The sequence below is a fragment of the Tachyglossus aculeatus genome, chromosome 5, assembly GCF_015852505.1.
Source record: "Tachyglossus aculeatus isolate mTacAcu1 chromosome 5, mTacAcu1.pri, whole genome shotgun sequence".
Lineage (NCBI taxonomy): Eukaryota > Metazoa > Chordata > Mammalia > Monotremata > Tachyglossidae > Tachyglossus > Tachyglossus aculeatus.
Genome location: NC_052070.1, coordinates 80,385,475 through 80,404,567, shown reverse-complemented (window position 1 = coordinate 80,404,567; position 19,093 = coordinate 80,385,475). Strand labels below are relative to the sequence as shown.

At 42.9% G+C, this 19,093-nt stretch overlaps 1 protein-coding gene across 4 annotated transcripts in view; it reads right to left on the bottom strand.

Annotated features, from left to right (window-relative positions):
- Positions 1–19,093, bottom strand: part of ZMAT4 (zinc finger matrin-type 4) — a 297,965-nt gene that overhangs the window by 112,036 nt on the left and 166,836 nt on the right. For all 4 annotated transcript variants that reach the window (XM_038746656.1, XM_038746655.1, XM_038746658.1 and 1 more), the window contains exon 4: positions 9,115–9,271. In XM_038746656.1, the coding sequence (XP_038602584.1) occupies positions 9,115–9,271 (157 nt within the window). The remainder of the gene's footprint in view (positions 1–9,114; positions 9,272–19,093) is intronic.

Here is a 19,093-nt window from a genome sequence, read left to right as displayed (position 1 = left end):
GTCGACAGTGGGACAGGCAAGAACAGTGAGGAGTTAGCAGCAGAGGAGCGGAGTGTGTGGGCTGTGCTGCAGAAGGAGAGAAGCTAGGTGAGGTAGGAAGAGGTGAAGTGATGGAGAGCTTTGAAGCCAATAGTGATGAGTTTTTGCTTCATGTGAAGGTTGACAGGCAACCACTGGAGATTTTTGAGGAGGGGGGTGACATGCCTAGAGCATTTCTGTAGAAAGGTAATTCAGGCAGCAGAATGAAGTGTATACTGAAGCAGGGAGAGACAGGAGGATGGGATATCAGAAAGGAAGCTGATGCAGTAATCCAGTCGGGATAGGATGAGAGATTGTACCAATAAGGTAGCGGTTTGGATGGAAAGGAAAGGGCCGATGTTGTAAAGGTGAAACCAGCAGGTTTTGGTGACAGATTGGATTTGTGGGATGAAAGAGAGCAGAGTCAAGGATGACATCAAGGTTTCAGGCTTGTGAGAAGGGAAGGATGGTATGGTAGTGCCATCCATAGTGACGGGAAAGTCAGGGAGGGGACAGGGTTTGGGAGGGAAGATAAGAAACTCAGTCTTGGATATGCTGAGTTTTAGGTGGTGGGCGGACATCCAGGTGGAAGTGTCCTGAAGGCAGGAGGAGATACGAGCCTGGAGGGAGGGAGAGAGAATGGGGAGGAGAAGTGCCACACTCAATGAGACATTCTTTTCCACTGTAAATAAAGTTCGAGTCTTTCCTACTTACTAGAAGGGAGAGAACAGGGAGAAGTGCCACACTCAATGAGACATTCTTTTCCACTGTAAATAAAGTTCGAGTCTTTCCTACTTACTAGAAGGGAGATCATTATAAAGATCATATTTAGAGGATGCGTAAATTATAGGAAGTAAAATGGACTAGAGGAGGCTGAGAAGACAGCTAAGAGAAAATAATCAGTTCTCTCATAACCCCTTTTCAATCCATGTTTTGAATAGAAAACTGATGGGGAATTAGGGAACATTGCTCAAATAATACACTTTGGTGCACAGTGCAAAAAGGAATAAGATTTACAACATTTTCTTTAATGCAAGTTTCAACGAGAACATTGGTTCTTTTGTTTGAGGGGAACTGTGTATACTAAGGAAGACTTGGGAAGAGAAATAAGAAATGGAGATGGGGAACAGAAAACCACAAAATTAAGGTAATGAATAAAGAAGAGGAAAGCCCTAAAACCATTTCTGCTGGGAATCCACTGAAGAATACGATCTGCCTGATTCTCCAAAACCCAGGGAATACCGCATTACTTATCAGGTCAGGGGCAGAAGCTGTTAATGAAGCGTTGTTTAGGTGGGGCTGGTGAAAGAGAATGGGTGGATGGAGGCCAAGGATGAGGAAAGGAAAGTAAGGCAGAAGAGTATTCTTCCCTCTCTGACCACCATTCTCAACTGTTCACTCTCCAGTGGCTTTTTCCTCACTGCTTTCAACCATGCTTCTGTCTCCCTCCAGTTATCGTCCCATCTCCCTCCTCTCATTTCTCTCCAAAACCCTTGAGGAAGTTGTCTCCACCTAATGTCTCCATTTCCTCTCTTCCAATTATCTCTAGCCCCTGCAATCTGGCTTCCATCCCCTTCATTCTACAGAAGCTGCCCTCTCAAATGGCACCAATGATGTCCTTCATGACAAATACAACTGCCTCTACTCCACCCATATCCTTCTAGACCTCTCAACTGCCTTCCACACTGTCAACCACCACTTTCTGGAAAGGAAACATTATCCAACCCTGGCTTCACTGACACTGTCCTTTCCTGGTTCTCCTTCTATCTTTCTGGCTGCTCAATCTCAGTCTCTCATTGGTTTCTCCTTTGCTTCCCATCCTTTAACTGTGGAAGTCCCTCAAGGTTCAGTTCTGGATCCCCTTCTATTCTCCATCTACATCCACTGCCTCGGAGAACTTATCCACTCCCATGGCTTCAACTATGATCTGTATGTGGATGATTGCCAAATCTAAATCTCCAGCCCTGATCTCTCTCTCTCTTTTTCATGTATTGCATTTAAGTGCTTTTTTTCTTTAAATGGTATTTGTTAAGTGCTTACCAAGTGCCAGGCACTGAACGAAGCACTGGTAGATACAAGCAAATCAGATTGGATAGAGTCTATTTCCAACAAAGTCTTAATTCTCATTTTATAGATGAAGTAATTGAGGTACAAAAAAGTTAAATAACTTGCCCAAGGTAACAGAGCAGACAAATGGTGGAGCCAGAATTAGAACCCAGGTCCTTCCCTCTCCCAGGCCCATGATCTATCCCTTACGCCATAATGCTTCTCACTAACCAACTACTAACCGCTACTTCTCTCAATCTGCAGTCTCACAGTTTCTCCTGACTTCAGGACACCTCTATTTGGACTTCCTGCTGACACTACAAATTTAACATTCCAAAACAGAACTCCTTATCTTCCCACCCAAACCCTATCCTCTCCCTGACTTTCCCATCACTGTAAAAAGCACTGCCATCCTCCTTGTCTCGCAAGCCCATAAATCTGGCATTATCCTGGGCTCATTTATCTAATTCAACTCTTACATTCAATCTACCACCAAATCCTGTCGGTTTGACCTTTACAAAACTAACTAAAATCCACCCTTTCCTCTCCTTCCAACTGCTACCATGTTAATCCAAGCATTTATCCTATTCTCCCTTGATCACTATATTAGCCTTCTTGCTGACCTCCCTGCCTCCTCTCTCTCCCCACTTCAGTCCATACTTCCCTCGGCTGTCCAGATTATTTCTCTAAAAGAAACCAAAAAAATAAAAACAGCAACAACAACAAAAAACCATTTGGTCCACATCTCCCAACTCCTCCAAAACCTTCAATGGTTGCCCATCTAGCTCTGCATCAAACAGAAACTCCTTGCTTTCAGCTTTAAAGCACTCAATCACTTTACACCATTACCTTTCCTCTCTGATTTGCTACTTCAAATCAACTCCACTCCTCACTTCACAAATCACTTCACTCCTCTAATGTCTACTTCCTCACTGTACCTCTATCTTGTTTACCTCTCATCCACTTGTCTATTTTTTTTGTGTTTTTAATGGTATTTAAGCGCTTACTATGTGCCAGGCACTGTATTAAAGCACTGGGGTAGATACAAGATTATCAGTTTGGACACAATTCATATCCCATATAATAATAATAACAATAATGGCATTTATTAAGCACTTACTATGTGCAAAGCACTGTTCTAAGCACTGGGGAGGTTACAAGGTGATCAGGTTGTCCCATGGGGGGCTAACAGTCTTAATCCCCATTTTACAGACGAGGTAACTGAGGCACAGAAGTTAAGTAACTTGCCCAAAGTCACATAGCTGACAATTGGTGGAGCCAGGTTTTGAACCCATGACCTCTGACTCCAAAGCTCATGCTCTTTCAACTGAATGACACTCACAGCCTCATTCCCCATTTTATAAATGAGGTGACTGAAGCACAGAGAAGTGACTTGCCTTGCACACAGCAGAAAAGTGGCTGAGCCAGAGTTAGAATACAGGTCCTTCTGACTCTCAAGCTGCTTCACCCACTAGGCCTTTGTGTGTCTTTCCTGGAACACTCTCCCTCTTCATTTCTGACAGATTCATTCATTCAATCAATCAATTATACTTACTGAGCACTTACTGTGTGCAGAGCACTGTACTAAGTGCTTGGGAAGTACAAATCAGGAACACATAGGGACGGTCCCTACCCAACAACGGGCTCACAGTCTAGAAGGGGGAGACAGACAACAAACAAAATAAGTAAACAGGTGTCAATGCCATCAGAATAAATATAATTATAGCTATATACACATCATTAACAAAATATAGTAAATATGTACAAATAAAATAGAGTAATACATATATACAAATACATACAAGTGCTGTGGGGAGGCGAAGTGGGTAGGGCAGAGGGAGTGAGGGGGGCAATGGGGAGGGGAGGAGGAGGAGGAGAGGAAAAAGGGGGGGCTCAATCTGGGAAGGCCTCCTGGAGGAGGTGAGCTCTCAGTAGGGCTTTGTAGGGAGGAAGAGAGTTAGTTTGGTGGATGTGTGGAGGGAGGGAATTCCAGGCCAGTGGAAGGATGTGGGCCAGGGGTCAATGATGGGATAGGGAAGAATGAGGTACAATGAGGAGGTTAGCAGAAGAGGAGTGGAGTGTACGTGTTGGGCTGTAGAAAGAGAGAAGGGAGGAGAGGTAGGAGAAGACGAGGTGATGGAGAGCCTTAAAGCCGAGAGTGAGGAGTTTTTGCTTGATATACAAGCAATCACTAATGCTCACTCTCCCAACCTTCAAGGCCTTATTAAAATCACCTCTCCTGCAAGAGGCCTTCCCTGACTAAGCTCTCATTCCCTCTTTTCCCACTCCCTTCTCCATCACTGTGGCACTTGGATTTGCAGACTTTATTTACCCCCTCTCAGCCCCAAAGCACTGACATATATCTGTAATTCATTTATTTGTATTACCTGTCTCCCTCTACAGACTGTAAACTCATTGTGGTCAGGAAAGTGCCTACCAACTCTTCTGAATTATGATCTCCCAAGCATTTAGTACAGTCCTCTGCACACTGTAAGCTCTCGATAGAGCTCTGTAAGCTCTGGGCATATTACTCCCCTCCTCAAAAATCTCCAGTGCCTACCAATCAATATGCGCATCAGGCAGAAACTCCTCACCCTGGGCTTCAAGGCTCCCCATCACCTCACCCCCTTCTACCTCACCTCCCTTCTCTCCTTCCACAGCCCAGCCCGCACCCTCCGCTCCTCCGCTGCTAATCTCCTCACCGTACCTCGTTCTCGCCTGTTCCGCCATCGACCCCCGGCCCACGTCATCCCCCTGGCCTGGAATGCCCTCCCTCTGCCCATCTGCCAAGCTAGCTCTCTTCCTCCCTTCAAGGCCCTGCTGAGAGCTCACCTCCTCCAGGAGGCCTTCCCAGACTGAGCCCCTTCCTTCCTCTCCCCCTCGTCCCCCTCTCCATCCCCCCATCTTACCACCTTCCCTTCTCCACAGCACCTGTATATATGTATATGTTTGTACATATTTATTACTCTATTTATTTATTTTACTTGTACATATCTATTCGATTTATTTTATTTTGTTAGTATGTTTGCTTTTGTTCTCTTTCTCCCCCTTTTAGACTGTGAGCCCACTGTTAGGTAGGGACTGTCTCTATATGTTGCCAATTTGTACTTCCCAAGCGCTTAGTACAGTGCTCTGCACATAGTAAGCATTCAATACGATTGAATACATAGTAAGCATTAAATACGATTGATGATGATGATAAACACAATTAATTGATCAATTAACGGGGCTTAAGGCATGAGCTGCTGCTGAGAGAAGTTGTCTCCATAAGTGCTATAGTCAGGGGAGCACTATGGAGAGTGTGATGGTAGTGACAAAATTTGCAACCCTCTAAAATTGCTATTGTAGGCCCAAGTGTAATTGATCTACCCATTAATGTACTCCTGGGCCACAGGATGATGGCAGCATTTGCACATTGCTAATTGACTCCTCTGCTTCTATGGAGTAGCTCAGCCATCAAGGCCATTTTCTGAAGTACAAAAAATGAACATTCTAACACACCCCAGGGCATCGGCTCTGAGAGAACACTAATCCACAAAGCTGGGCGCAAGACCCGGGAAGTCATTCTGCTACTGCATATGCATGCTCCCATATTACCCAAGGTCACACAGCAGTCAAGTAAGTCACTTAACTTCTCTTTACCTCACTTTCCTCATCTGTAAAATGGGGATTAAGACTGTGAGCCCTATGTGGGATGGGGACTGTGTCCAACCCAACTATCTTGTATAATAACTCTGGTATTTGTCAAGTGCTTACCATGTGTCAGGCACCGTATTAAGTGCTGGGGTGGACCACAAGCAAACCGGGTTGGACAGAGGTCCTAATCCACTTGGGGCTCACAGTCTCCAGAACTTACAATTCTTATTACTATTATTATTACATGTGTCTGGGCTTTCCCTTCATTCAGAACCCTTGGAGGCCACCTCTGGATATCGATGGAGGCTGCGTGGAGCACAGATGCAAGGACTGGTCTGTGCTCCAGAGGGGATCCACCAGGCATTTCAAACAGTCAATCTGGGGGGAGAAACCTGGACTGATATTCATTCTGTAGGATCCAAAGCCATGGTGCTGATCCAAGTGCAGCCTCAGGGCCGGGGGTGATTTACCAGGCCCACTACTCAGAATCATCGGATAGAGAGTCTAGAAGTGTCTAGGGTGAAAAAAAGGTGCAAATCCAAGTGCAACAGTTATGGAGAAGCAAGTGGGAAAAGAGCAAATGAGGGCTTAGTAAGGGAAGGCCTTTTGGAGGAGGTGTGCATTGTGGAGGATTCTTTCTTTTTTTTTTTCATTATTATTTCACTACAGCTGGAGAACCTGTGGTCCCCTAAGAGGGAAGAATAGGGGTGCAGTGGAGAGTGATACCATGTGCCTGCCTTGGGAAACAGTGCAATTTATTTAATGTGTCATAAATAACTTGGGGTCACAAGTGCTGATCAGTAGGGGCAGCTTTTAAACATCCATGGGACAACTGCAGTTCTGCCCTTTGGCACGTACCCCATCAACAATGCTTTGACCTGACCCAGAGCAGGATCTCTGTTCATAAATCCTTCATCTCCCCGAGTTATTCCATTTGTTGGCAAGCTAAGTAGGAAGAGTTTGTGTTGTGTGTGGGCACTTATTTTCTGGGAACTAGTCAGAGATGATCAAATCATTAGGTACAGGGCTCCAGGCATTTCTCTTTTTGGTCCATTCAGTTACATTGAGCTCCGGCTGCATTTCAATTAGCCCTTACTTTGGTTTTATTGACTGCAACTCCCAAAGCACCCAGGGAACATTTTCCAGTCTGAAGGGAATTGAATTCATGAAAATCAACTGGTGTTTTGTGCTGTTTCTATGTGTTCATATTGTGGGGTTTTTTTTTGGTTTTCCGTTCCCAACATCATTTTTATCAGCAGTAAATTAATCTGGTCACACTGTTAAATCAAAACTAGAAGCAGAGATCATGTTCCCTCATTTCTCCATTCCTTCCAAAGGCTGAGTTTAGCAGATAGGGTAAAAGTGACTGACAACCAGAGTCAGAAAAACATTTTAAGTTGTCCTATTCACTCTCCTTAAGAAAAATGCTGTTTTTAAGCTCCATAAAGGGGTGGGTTAGAGGCTGGTGTAAAGTTTGTTCTTTAGATTTGAATAAAGTACCACTGTCAGAGAAATTCACCTACAGGGGTGTATGTGTGTGGAGCTCAAAAAACCAATACCAGACCCACAGTCCTGACCACATAGTGCGCATGCACGCGCGCACGCGTGCGCGCACACACACACACACACACATATACACACACACACACACACAGAGTCACCTATTTTTCTAAACCAGGCCTTTGGGAGAAGCTAGAAGATGAACACTTAGTTGCAAGTACTATGCGTCTCTATGCCCAGTGGGTCCACAAAACAGAGTTACGCTTGTTTTCAAGAGTAACTGTTCCTATTTCATAACCCCATTTAACATCTGCTGTGTCTCAGCTGCCTTCAGTAAAATAATATTCTTTCATCAAACTAATGGGAAAAGGGGAATGCAAGAACATTCCTTGCTGCTGTGCTGTCTTTTTTTTTTAATGGTACTGTAGTCTTGTTGTCTGTTTCCCCCTTCTAGACTGTGAACCCGTTGTTGGGTAGGGACCATCTCTATATGTTGCCGACTTGTACTTCCCAAGCGCTTAGTACAGTGCTCTGCACACAGTAAGCGCTCAATAAATATGATCGAATGAATGAATATAAGATAGTAGGGTTGGACACAGTACCCCTCCCACAAAGCAGTATGATCTACTGGATAGTGCACAGGACCAGGAGTCAGAAGGCCTGGGTTCTAATCCTGGGTCCACAAATTGTCTGCTATGTGACCTTGGGCAAGGCATTTAACTTCCTCTATGCCTCAGTTACCTCATGTAAAATGGGGACTAAGACTGTGATTCTCATGTGGGACAGGGACAGTGGCCAACCTGATTATCTTGTATCTACACCAGCACTTAGTACAATGTCTGGCACATAGTAAGCACTTAAATACCGAAATTAAAAAAGTGTTCCCAGTCTGAATACCCAGTTTACAGATAAGATAACAAGGCATAAAGAAGTTAAACGACTTGCCCAAGGTCATTCTCTCAACTAAGGGCCGACATCCTTTTTAAAGGGAGACATTGGATCAGATAAAAGTGAGCCGTATTTTATACTCTTCTTTGGCCTGTAAAGTATTTTAAAATATATTTAATTACACATTCAATTTCTGCATGATTCACTAGGCAGCAATAGAAAATGCACAGCTAAGTCTGAATTCCATCGGAAGGGAACCGTCCCTGGTTGGAAACATGCCCTGCCCCACCCACCTTGGAAGGTTTCCACGCAATTCTCGTGCCTGTACTGTGGGATGGAAACTTTGTCCTCACATTCTCTCTTCAGATTTAATGAAACCAGAAGCCTGGCTTCACACTGCACGCTAAAGCATCGTGTAGATTTTATATTCGGTGGAATCATAACACGACAATGTTATCTAATTCTAACATTTGAGTTTCTTTTCAATGAAAATGTTAATGAGCCGGTATTATAGAAACCTGGGCAGGAATACCAAGAAAATTATCTAGAAAAAAATACAAAGGCTGGCGATCAAAAACTGTTTTCAAAGGTTTCAATTCCTTCAAGATAGAAATGAAATGCTGGAGTTATCGGAAGGGTTTATTTGTAGGATTTTGAAGGAGGTTTTGATACTTAAAGAGAGTTTTGATGTTAGTCACCAGAGTCCGGAGAAGACAGGACCTTGCAGCACACACACTGTCTTTCAAACATGGGAGGCCAGTACAAGCTAACAGAGATCAACCTGGACTAATCAATCACCAATGCAAAGGGATGAAATTGATAATAATGAACATGGGCAATTTTTAAAAGGTTGTTATGACAGCAAGAAAAATGAATAGCTGTGCCTATTAGCTGTAACACTTATCCAACCATTTTATAAATCCCTTAGTCATAACTCTGACCAATTCTACCAGTGAATAGTGAATATCTGTCTGACAGGCTTTGTGTTCTGTTTTTCATATCATCCAATGATCACTGCACACATACCTGTGGCCTTTAATGGGGGCTGTTCTCCTAGCAACAGTTTTAATCTTTTGGCATGGATTTTCCCTTGATAATGGGATTCCGCTACCACCGCCGAGGTAAAAGACATGTTACAAAGTGTGCAGCACTTGTTCTTATCCACCACATCATCATCACTACCCTGTATGGAGAGAGAAAAAGAAACAAGATGAATAATAGGGGAAACGAGGTTCTAGAATCATCCAACAAGAAGGGAAGAAATGGATTTCCTAAAGCACTTGTAAAAAACAGTGTGGTCTAGTGGACAAAGCAAGGGCTGGGGAGTCAGAGGACCTGGGTTCTAATTCCAACTCTGCCACATGTCTGCTGTGTGAGCTTGGGCAAGTCACAACTTCTCTGTGCCTTGGTTATCTCATCCATAAAATGATTCAATCCTACTCCCTCCCACTTATACTGTGATTCCCATGTGGGACAGGGACTCTGTCCAACTTAATCAACTTGTATCTACCCCAGTGCTTAGAACCATGCTTGGCACATAGTAACTGCTTAACAGACACCATGATCAAAGATTAAACTCATCTTCCTTACAAAAACTGAAGGGCTGCCCCAGAAAAAAGGAGTCTGACAATCCTCTCCAAATCTCTCCCAGCAGGCTCTATCCCTTCCAGCTAATCCCTGAGGAATTCTGCAGAGATCTGACTTCGCTCAAGATGCACAGGGCCTGCAATTTATTTCAGGAGCGCTCTATTTAGCACTCTAAGGTGAAAGATATCTGATGATACTTACCGCGGCTTAGACGTTCAGAGTTCAGACACGGCTGAATAATTTATAAGCTATTAACCTATTGACATTTCATAGTCAAATTTACATATAGAGATGCTCTCCTACTCTTAAATGATGGTTCTGACTGTGATCTTATCCAGCTGTGTTACTGTGGCTGAAAAGATAGTTTCTTCTGCATGGGAAAAAACTAGGTCAAAGAGTCTACTGATACCAATCAAAGTGAGAAAAGGTGCTGCTGCTTCTCTGGCCCTACCCAGGGGAAAATAGAAACCAGCTATCTAGCTGATGGAATTAGCTATATTGTAAGATTATGGTGGGCAGGGAATGTGTCTGTTATATTGTACTCTCCCAAGCACTTAGTACAGTGTTCTGCACAGAGTAAGCATTAAAATATGATTGACTATTTCTGAGTCTCCATCAGGCAGGGGAGGAAGGGCCAGGCAGGCAGATAAGTTGCATTATGTGGCACTTATGAATGTATCTATTATATATTCTTAACATATTCATATCTGTCTCTCCCTAATAATAATAATGATGATGTTATTTGTTAAGGGTTGTTCTAAGCACTGTGGGTAGATATAAGCTATTCAGGTAGGACAAAGTCTTTGTCCTACATTGGACTCACAGATGAGGTAACAGGCACAAAGAAGTGAAGTGACTTGCCCAAGATCACATGGCAGACAAGTGGCAGAACCAGGATTAGAATCCAGGTCCATCTGACTCCCAGACTCATGCTCTATCCATTAGGCCATGTTGCTACCCCCTCTAGACTGTAAGCTCATTGTGGCCAGGGAATTTGTCTCTCAATTCTGTTGTATTGTACTGCCCCAAGTGCTGGGTACAGTGCTCGGCACACAGCTAGTGCTCAATAAACACCTTTGAATGATCAAATATTTGTAGATAATTTTGTCTGACTGTCTACCCCATTGAAACCGTAAGCTTCTGGATAGCAATGATAACGTGTGTTGCTATTGTAGTACCCTGCCAAACACTTTATCACAGGGCTGCAGATTCAGTAGGCACTCAATAACATTGATCATAAAAGTAGACTCTGGGCTTCCTCTAAGTTAGTGGCGTCAGGGATGGCCAATTGGAAAAACCTAAATCAATCAGGATGATGAGATGTCATCCGAGTTTCGGAATGCAAAATGAAAGGAGAAGACACTGCCCCTGCCTTGGAGGAGTTTACAATCTAACACAACCTTGGATTGACAGAGATTACTTACCTTCTAGTCTGTAAGATCCTTGTGGGCAGGGAACAGCTTAGTATAGTGCTGTGCACACAAGTGCTTAGTAAATGTTAATCATATTTACTGAGCACTTACTGTGTGCAGAGCACTGTATCAAGCACTTGGGAGGGTGCAACATAATGAACACATTCCCTGCCCAAAGTGAGCTTACAGTATAGAGGGAAATAGACATTAATATAAATAAGTAAATTACTGATATGTACGTATATATTATGGAGCTAAGGTGGGGATGAATAAGTGCAGCAAATCAGGTTAACTCAGTGGGGAATGTGAGAAAACAAATTGAGAACTTAATTAGGGAAGGCCTCTTGGAAGAGATGTGCTTTTAATAAGACTTTGAGATGGGAAGAGTAATTGTCTCTCGATATGAAGGGGAAGGACATTCCAGGCCAGAGGCAAGATGTGGGTGAGAGGTCGGCAAGGAGATCTAGGTTCAGTAGAGGCATTAGCAGTGTGGCTTAGTGAATTTAGCATGGGCCTGGGACTCAGAAGGTCTTGGGTTCTAATCCTGGTTCCACCACATGTTTGCTGTGTGACCTTGGGCAAATCACTTCACTTCTCTGGGCCTCAGTTACCTCATCTGTAAAATGGGGATTAAGAGTGTGAGCCCTATGTGGTACAGGGACTGTGTCCAGCCTAACTTGTACCTACCCCAGCTCTTAGAACAGTGCTTGGACCATAGTAAGCACTTAACAAGTACCATAATTATTATTATTAATTTTATTATGAGAGAAGGAGAGTAGTGAGGTGAGGTAGGAGGAGGTGAGGTACCATTGATTGATTCCAGTGATGGGTAACAATGAAAGACTGCTTTAATGCTTTCCCTCAGAAGGAATTAAGGAGGTAATAATAGACCGATTGCTTTTAGACCTAAAGAAATGTTTTAACAGATGATCACTGTAGATACAAGACCCCCACATAAGGAAAAATTCACAAAAGTTATGAGATAGGCCAACATCTTTTATATGAACTCCACTACAAAAAAAGAGGTGAACAAATTGGTGACTGGGCCAATCAACACATATTTAGAAAACATTAACACAGTGCATAACCTAGTACTGAGCATTTGTGCATGAGTTTGTTATTGGGAGTGCCTGTGAGGGAAGAGAAGGGGGTAATAACTAGATTGTCAACTCCTTGTGGGCAGGGATCATGTCTACCAACTCTACTGTATGGTGTTTTTCCAAATGCTTATTAGTACAGTGCTCTGCATACACTTGATAAATGACACTGACTGACAGTAAAAGAATATTCAATTAATCTAAAAAGAACACTTCTCATTTACTAATTTGTTCAGAACTGCAAAATTCAAAAGTCTTTGTTTACTGTTGAAAGTTTTATTCTGTGAAGGAGTATAGTTGTGCACAAATCAGTAGTAAAATGGGAACATTAGCTATCAAACAATGCAGTCTCTAAACCTGAGAGCCAATCTACTAATTCAATAGCTGCATGGTCCACGTCAAATTCTACAGACACATTACTGTTTTTAGGTCTTTGTTGAACAAAATACCACATCCATTTTTGGCTTGCTAATTCAGAGGCTGAACGGAAATAGTTATTTTTACTAGACCTTCCCATTGCTAATTAGATTGCTGATGTGTGAGGGAGAAGAAACTAGAATAAAATGAGTAAAAGGAAGAGACACAGAAACCTCAAAGGCTGGTTAAAAAGAAAAAAAAGTTCTGAATGGACTTCACTTAGAGGTTCAAAAGAAATAGTACAGCTGAAATGCAGTCTTTCTGGCTATGTTATTTCCATTTATTAACTGTAATTACAGATGGATGGAGCTTTTTAGTCCTCCTCTTCCACCACAAATAATGTGTACCTGTTCATCACTGCGTGCTCAACAGCACTTTCTCATGTGGGATTTGATCAAGATAATGAAGTCTGCTCCAAGGCTCTTTCCTTTTGCCACCTGGTCACTTTTAGATCTGCTCTTTCCTAAAGATCCCTGTGGCAATCAGCCAACTGGAGGCAAAATCCCATGCTATCTGTCCTTATTATTAATCCCCCCAACTATAGCCCACTCTCTACTGGGACAACTGCTTTCCACAGGAACTACCTAAGAATTGGGAAGGCAATGAAATAGCAGCAGTAATGGTATTTATTGAGTGATTTCTGGAGGCAATGCACTATATTGAATGCTTGGGTAGAGAACAATATAAGTGGACGACTCAGTTCCTGTCCATTTGGAGCTTACACTCTAGGTGGGGGAAGACAGACATAGAAATACTTACAACTAATGGACTAAGGAGGAACAATTGAATGTACAATTGAAAATACACACACACACATATATACGGATATATGTGTGTGTTTGCACAAGTGCCAAGGAATGGTATAAATTATAATTAATAATAGCAATAATAATAATAGTGGCATTTGTTAATCAGTTAGTATGTACCAGGCACTGTTTTGAGTGCTGGAGTACAGAAATGATAATCAGGTTGGACTCAGTCCCTGCCCCACACAGCGTTCACAGCCTTAATCCCCATTTTACAGATGATGTAACTGAGGCACAGAGAAGTTAAGTGACTTGTCCAAGGGCATACAGAAGACAAGTGGCAGAGCCAGGATAAGTACCTAGGTCCTTCTGATACCCAGGCCTGCGCTCTATCCACTAGGCCATGCTACTGCTGTGTTTAGCCCTTCCTATATGCCAAAAACTGTTCTATGAGCTGGGGTACAAACAGGTTAGTGTCATCTTGGGCTCTGTCCCTGTCCTACATGGAGTTTACAATCTAAGGAGGAGGGAGCAGAATTTAATCCCCGTTTTACAGATGAGATTACTAAGGCCCAGAGAAGTTAAGGGACTTGCCCAAGATCACACAGCAGACAAGCGGCAGAGCTGGGATTAGAAACCAGGTCCTCCGACCCCTAGGCCCACACAGAGAAATTCTTAAATGCCAGCTATGGCAATGATAATACTAATACCAATAATAATAATGGCATTTATTAAGTGCTTACTATGTGCAAAGCACTATTCTAAGCACTGGAGGGATACAAGGTAATCAGGTTGTCCCATGTGGGGTTCACAGTCTTCATCCCCATTTTACAGATGAGGTAACTGAGGCCCAGAGAAGTTAAGTGACTTGCCCAAAGTCACACAGCTGACAAGTGGCAGAGCCGGGATTTGAACACATGACCTCTGACTCCAAAGTCCGTGTTCATTCCATTGAGCCATGCTGCTTCTCTATTCTGTACAGACTTTAAGCGGCTCATGTGCAGGGAACGTGTTTATTAAAACTGCTATACTGTACCCTAACAAGCACTTTCATTCATTCATTCAATCGTATTTATTGAGCGGTTTCTGTGTGCAGAGCACTGTACTAAGCACTTGGAAAGTACAAGTTGGCAACATATAGAGACGGTCCCTACCCAACAGTGGGCTCACAGTCTAGAAGGGGGAGACAGACAACAAAACAAAACATATTAACAAAATAAAATAGAATAAATATGTACAAATAAAATAAATAGAGTAATAAATATGTACAAACATATATACATATATACAGGTGCTGTGTCGAGGGGAAGGAGGTAAGGCTGGGGGGATGGGGAGGAGGAGGAGGGGGAGAGGAAGAAGGGGGCTCAGTCTGGGAAGGCCTCTTGGAGGAGGTGAGCTCTCAGTAGGGCTTTGAAGGGAGGAAGACAGCTAGCTTGGCAGATGTGCGGAGGGAGGGCATTCCAGGGAAGGGGGAGGACGTGGGCCGGGGGTCGATGGCGGGACAGATGAGAATGAGGCACAGTGAGGAGATTGTACTTTAGTTATGTCATAAGGAATCTCATCACTTGTCTTCTTTCCTTTCTATCTCTCTAACATGTTGGGATGCTGAGGTGTTCTCTTGGTGCTCCGTTGCCAGTGATCTTCCCCACATTTCTCAAGGCCTGGGGCTCAGATGTTTTGGGGATGGTGGAAGATCCTGGACGGGTGCCTGACATCAGGCTGAGTGAGGGGACTAAGAGACAAATCCCATGGAGGCATTCTACCTTACCCCTTCTGTCCAGAGCCGGACTTCTAGACCTGGGTCAGTCTGTTGGACAAGGGCTCCATTGGGGTTTTCTGTTTCTTTTTGTGTTCATCCCTTCTTCCCCATCAGATGATTAAAATCCTCCAGGAGTTTAGCCATGCCACTCCAGACTGGCCCCTTTGAAGACCTGAGACTCAAGGTTACTGGGCTGGGCAAACTCTTGGCAAGTTGTCTGGAATGGAGGCCAGACTGTCCTCCCAGCATCTCCTTGGAATATTGTTAATCCACTCAATCCTAACTTCCTGGGACAACTTGCACATAGATTTGCACACTTTACTCACCCCACCCTTAGCACCACAGCATATTTGAAAGTATTTATTTATATTAATGTTCATTCCTTCATTCAATTGTATTTATTGGGAGCTTACTGTGTGCACAGCATTGTATTAAGCGCTTGGAAGAGTACACTATAACAATAAACAGACACATTCTCTGCCCATAATGAGCTTGAAGGCTAGAGGGGGAGACAGGCATTAATAGGAATAAATAAATTACAGATATGTACATAAGTGCTATGGGGCTGGGAGGGGGGATTAATAAAGTGAGAAAGTCAGGGTGACATGGAAGGGAGTGAAACCAAAGAAAAAAAGGCTTATTCAGAGAAGGCCTCTTGGAGGAGGTTTGCCTTCAATAAGGCTTTAAAGTGGGGGAGAGTAATTGTCCTTTGAATTTGAGGAAGGAGGGCATTCCAGGCCAGAGGCAGCACATGGGTGAGGGATTGGTGGTGATATAGACGAGACTGAGGTACAGTGAGAAAGTTAGCATGAGAGGAGAGAATTATGCGGGCTGGGTTGTAGTGGAAGAATAGCACAGTGAGGTAGGAGGGGGTAAGGTGACTGAGTGCTTTACAGCCAATGGTGAGGAGTTTTTGTTTGCTGTGGGGGTGGATGGGCAAGAAATTGGATTTTCTTGAGGAGTGGGGAAACATGGCCTGAACATTTTTGTAGAAAAATTATCTGGGCAGCAGAGTGAAGCATGGACTAGAGTGGGGAAAGACAGGAAGGTGGGAGTTCAGCGAGGAGGTTGATATGGTAATCACGGTGGGATAGGATAAATAATTGTATTAATATGGAAGCAGTTTGGAAGGAGAGGAAAGGGTGGATTTTAGCAATGTTGAGAAGATGAAACTGACAGGATTTAGTGATGGAATGAATATGTGGGTTGAATGAGAGAGGAGTCAAGGATAATGCCAAGGTTAAAGGCTTGTGAGACAGGAAGGATGGTGGTGCCATCTACAGTGATAGGAAAGTCAGGGGGAGGACAGGGTTTGGGAGGGAAGATAACGCTAACCTCCTTGGGAACTGGGAACATGACTGCCAGTTCTTTTGTTCTGTGCTCTCCCAAGCTCTTAGTACAGTGCTCTTCATTCAATATGAAGGGAAATCCACCCTTTCCTCTCCTTCCAAACTGTTTCCATATTAATACAATTATCATCATCAATCGTATTTATTGAGCGCTTACTGTGTGCAGAGCACTGTACTAAGCGCTTGGGAAGTACAAGTTGGCAACATATAGAGATAGTCCCTACCCAACAGAAATTATTTATCCTATCCCACCGTGATTACCATATCAACCTCCTCACTGAACTCCCACCTTCCTGTCTTTCCCCACTCTAGTCCATGCTTCACTCTGCTGCCCAGATAATTTTTTCTACAAAAATTCATATTCATTCAATGCATGCTTACTGTGCCCAGAGCACTATACTAAGCACTTGGAAAAGTACAATACAACAATAAACAGATACATTCCTTGCCCACAGCGAGCTTACAGTCTAGAGATGAGCTACAGTAAATTCTCAATAAATACTACTGACAGATTGATTGAATGACTCTTCCAGGGTGGACTGGAATCAAACTGATTCCAAATCAGCGCAAACCTTCTGTCTCTATGGTAGCCAAAGCAACAGAGTCTTGGAGCCTGAATATGATTTAATCAATATTCCTGGGAATTTCAACTTACTATAATATTATCACAACCACTGTTAATGACACAATATGGTTAGTATTAATAAAATGATCACTGAAGGGGTAATTAGCATTATTATTGGGAACAAGTGGTGCCAGGCACAGTTTAGGACATAATATTAGATACCGTCTCTGTCCATTGAGTTCGCAAACTAATTCTGCAGCTCCCAAGACCCAAACACGGGGAAAGGAAAAAGAATGTAACAATGACAAAGCTATTTTAAGTCTTAAGGTTGCACCCTCGGTACAGGTTTCCTGCATCACAGTGCTTTGTGTTGCTGCCAAGTCGTGAGGCTTGCTGTTAAAGCTATTAGAGGGGAGCTGGGAATTTGGGTTTATTGGCAGATAAGTGCATAATCAGATCACACATTTCTTATCTTTTTCCTCCTCCTCTTCTATGCCATAATGATTTGTAACATTTTCCTTTTTCATATGTATATATGGTTGTACATATTTATTACTCTATTTATTTATTTATTTATTTATTTTACTTGTACATTTCTATCCTACTTATTTTATTTTGTTGGTATGTTTGGTTCTGTTCTCTGTCTCCCCCTTTTAGACTGTGAGCCCACTGTTGGGTAGGGACTGTCTCTATGTGATGCCAATTTGTACTTCCCAAGCGCTTAGTACAGTGCTCTGCACATAGTAAGCGCTCAATAAATACGATTGATTGATTGATTTTTCCTCGCTAAATACTTCTATTGCTGTCTTTAAATGAAAGAGATACATTTCAAAGTTTTCTACAAGAGCCTAATAGGTGTGTTTTCCTTACATTCTCACTGTATTAACAAACAAAGGCATGCAACTGACTGATGGAGAATTAGGGATGGTGGGGGGCGGTGGGGGAGGTGGAGAAAGAGTCAGGTTCACAAAGTCAACTAATGAACCCATCTTGCTCTCCACCTCTACCACCCTGGGTTTACATAAGAAATATTAGGCAGTGTGGCTCAGTGGAAAGAGCATGGGCTTTGGAGTCAGAGGTCATGGGTTCAAATCCCAGCTCTCCGCCAATTGTCAACTGTGTGACTTTGGGCCAAAGTCCACTTTGCCCAAAGCCAAGTCACTTAACTTCTCTGGGCCTCAGTTACCTCATCTGTAAAATGGGGATTAAGACTGTGAGCCCCCCCGTGGGAAAACCTGATCACCTTGTAATCTGCCCAGCACTTAGAACAGTGCTTTTCACATAGTAAGCACTTAATAAATGCTATTATTATTATTATTATTATTATTATTATTATTATTATTATTAGGCAGAAAGGGGAAAATCTGGGAGGAGGAAAAGTAGCTCCAAGATTGCAACAGCAACTTTCATTCAATTAATCAATAAAATGTACTGAACACCTACTTGGTGCAGGGTACTTTGTTTCTCTTGTACTCTTTGAAGCATTTAGTAAAGACAAATTCCCTGACCTCAAAGATCTTACAATTTAATAAGGAGACAAACTGACATGAATTATTTACAAGGAGTAGGAGTTGGAGGAGGAACAAGCAGTGTGACCTAATACAAAGAGCACAGACCCGGGAATCAGAGGTCCTGGGTTCTAATACCAGCTCTGCCACTTGCCTTGTGCGAGTTATTTAACTTCTCTGTGCCTCAGTTTCCCAATCTTTTAAACTGGGATTCAGTGTCATTCTTCCTCCCTGATAAACTGCGAGTCCCAAGTGGAACATGGTACAACCTGATTATCTTGTTTCTATCCCAGTGCTTAGGATAGTGCTTGGCACTTAGTAAGCAGTTAAATTATTAACAAGGATATAAATGGTAATAGCAAGAATATGGTAGGATAAAAATCTATGAACATCTAGGTAAATAAGTGTCAGGGTTAGACATATACCACTGATCTAAATATTGATGTAAATACTAAGGAGGGGTAAACACATAAGTGCTGAAGGGGTTGTAGGGATAGATGGAGTTTGGGGTTTAATACTTGATAGAGACCAGAAGCCCATCTACACTAAAAATGTAGATATCTCA